Raw genomic sequence first — 2,161 nt, forward strand, 5'->3', positions numbered from 1 at the left:
TATTTCCTGCCAATACGGAAAGGAAAAATGAGACACAGTTTCAGAACGAAGCGTTCAAGTAATCAGTATGATAGCCGGTTACTTTGAAATGTATTAAAGCAAAGGAGGAAGTTTCCGATCGATGCAACGGTTTTCATGACTGGTAGCATTACAAAGAAAGGTGATTAACTGCATCACATTAATATAAAATATAATGTCCGTAAGGAAAAATGGAAGGAATACTAAAATAATAAGGAGAAATTTTTTCATGGCCAATTCGATATCATCCGGTTGATACTAATTTTAACCATTATCATGTTCATTTTCACTGTTCTCAAATTGTGTGATTTTTTTTTAGATGATCAGAAACTGTCTCTGTGACGTTATTAAACCCACCGGGGTAAAACGTTAAGAAAATATGACAAAATTATCAAAACAGCATAACTGCCAAAATAAATTCTAAAGTTGTTCTCTAAGCATGAGTATAAAAGCATATAGAATTTGGCATGGGCACAAAAAAATTGAATCCAACTTCTTTTCAAGTATGGCGATTAGTCTGTGAAAAAATGAAATCTTCTATTATCAGTATACACTTTCAAAGATACAAGAATTTGGGTGCTGTAGAATCATGATCGTATGACGGAGAAATCTGCGAACTTATTTTCTGCGATGCTCACTGCCAAAACTTATCAAAAAAATTATTGATAAACTTTGCATCTTTTCCATTACAACATTACTGTAAGAAATATTCAAACGTCATGTTTTCTCCACTTAATTTTCATATGAGATTAGCAAATGAAGAATTTGCTTTCGTTATTGTTCAGCTTGAATAAGTTTTTTAATTTAGCCCATACTCTCGCTTTAATTTTGAAGATGTTTTAAAACATTGTTATGAAATACGCTCAATTCTTTTCACACTCATAATTTATTTTGCTCATCCTTATATTTCTTTGAATGTTTTGGCAGGGTTAAGAAATAGGTTATGAGAAATATTGTGCGAATTTTTTGAAAATAATAATTTTTCATGAAAAGCTCACCATCACTGAACATGACTGACTTCTGCCCCTCAGCTCGCTGTTTCGTACTTCCTTCACGTTTGAGAACACCAACAGGTACCATGACAGTTGGAGGCAGCGGTAAGTTCCCAGCTAACTGTTGCAAAGGTGGTATTGTTGAACAATACTCCATTGGATTATTTGGATTGGGCTGTCGTCCCTATAACCATTTGCCGAATACTCCGATGTACTCAATATGACCATAATGAATAATCTAACAGTGCTCTTCATGCAAATTTTTCTGCATATTTTAGTCGATTATTGTCACAAGAAGATGAAAAAACGCAAATAAACGACTTCAAACGTTCATTCAAAAATTAATAACAATGTGAAAGAGGATGTATTCAACAAGCTGTTACAGGTTGACTAAATAAATAGATAAAAGAAAAAATCCAGGTTTAGTTCCAGAAAGCCTGTTGTACGACAATATAAATATTGGCTAAAAAGAAACTTGGCAACATGTTAAAGATTTTGGCAGAACGTTATTTTTTTGAGTATTCATCCCAAACGATAGAGATTTCATGATCTCCCGTTATAAATAACATCATGATCTTTAAGGAACGTTCAATTTTAACGTGTAATGTCCAGATTATTTTAACAATTCCGCGACATTATTAAATTAAATAATAAAAGTCAAGTCAATGAACCGCCGCCACAAAAATTGGGCAATTCACCAAAACCCATCACTGACCTCAAGGGAATGTGCAACGCTGCATTCCACAAAGGCCATCGCTAGGAAAAATTTAAGAACTTGCAATTTTTTAGCAAGTAAAGCCAAGTTAATGAACCCGGAATCAGAAAGGTGGAAATCACGCCACCTCTCCCACTTTTAGCAATTTCCCAATTTTCAAAAGAACGAATAGGGGAGTCTCACAAAAAATTAATCAGTCTGAAAAAACCCGCTCACGAAAGAGCACTTCCTGGCGGAAATGTCATTGGGATCGGTACGCCTTTGCCTAGTTTTTCGGAGTTAATCTATATTATTAAACATTCGGAGTGTTCCTGAATAACATTAGGGAACATTAATTAACAATTGTTCGGGGAGACTACATCCTTAAACCGAGAGTAAAACGGTTTCTTGCAGATCAAGGGAATTAGTAGTAATCGTTGGTGAATGGTGGGTGTGA

General features: G+C 34.6%; 1 protein-coding gene across 1 annotated transcript in view; it reads right to left on the bottom strand.

The window, feature by feature from the left end:
* LOC105270198 (early endosome antigen 1) overlaps positions 1–2,161 on the bottom strand; it is a 41,994-nt gene that overhangs the window by 11,545 nt on the left and 28,288 nt on the right. Inside the window, exon 6 of the mRNA XM_011310983.1 lies at positions 1,017–1,194. Coding sequence (XP_011309285.1) covers positions 1,017–1,194 — 178 coding nt within the window. The remainder of the gene's footprint in view (positions 1–1,016; positions 1,195–2,161) is intronic.

This window comes from Fopius arisanus, unplaced genomic scaffold (assembly GCF_000806365.1).
Source record: "Fopius arisanus strain USDA-PBARC FA_bdor unplaced genomic scaffold, ASM80636v1 scaffold00080, whole genome shotgun sequence".
Taxonomy (NCBI): domain Eukaryota; kingdom Metazoa; phylum Arthropoda; class Insecta; order Hymenoptera; family Braconidae; genus Fopius; species Fopius arisanus.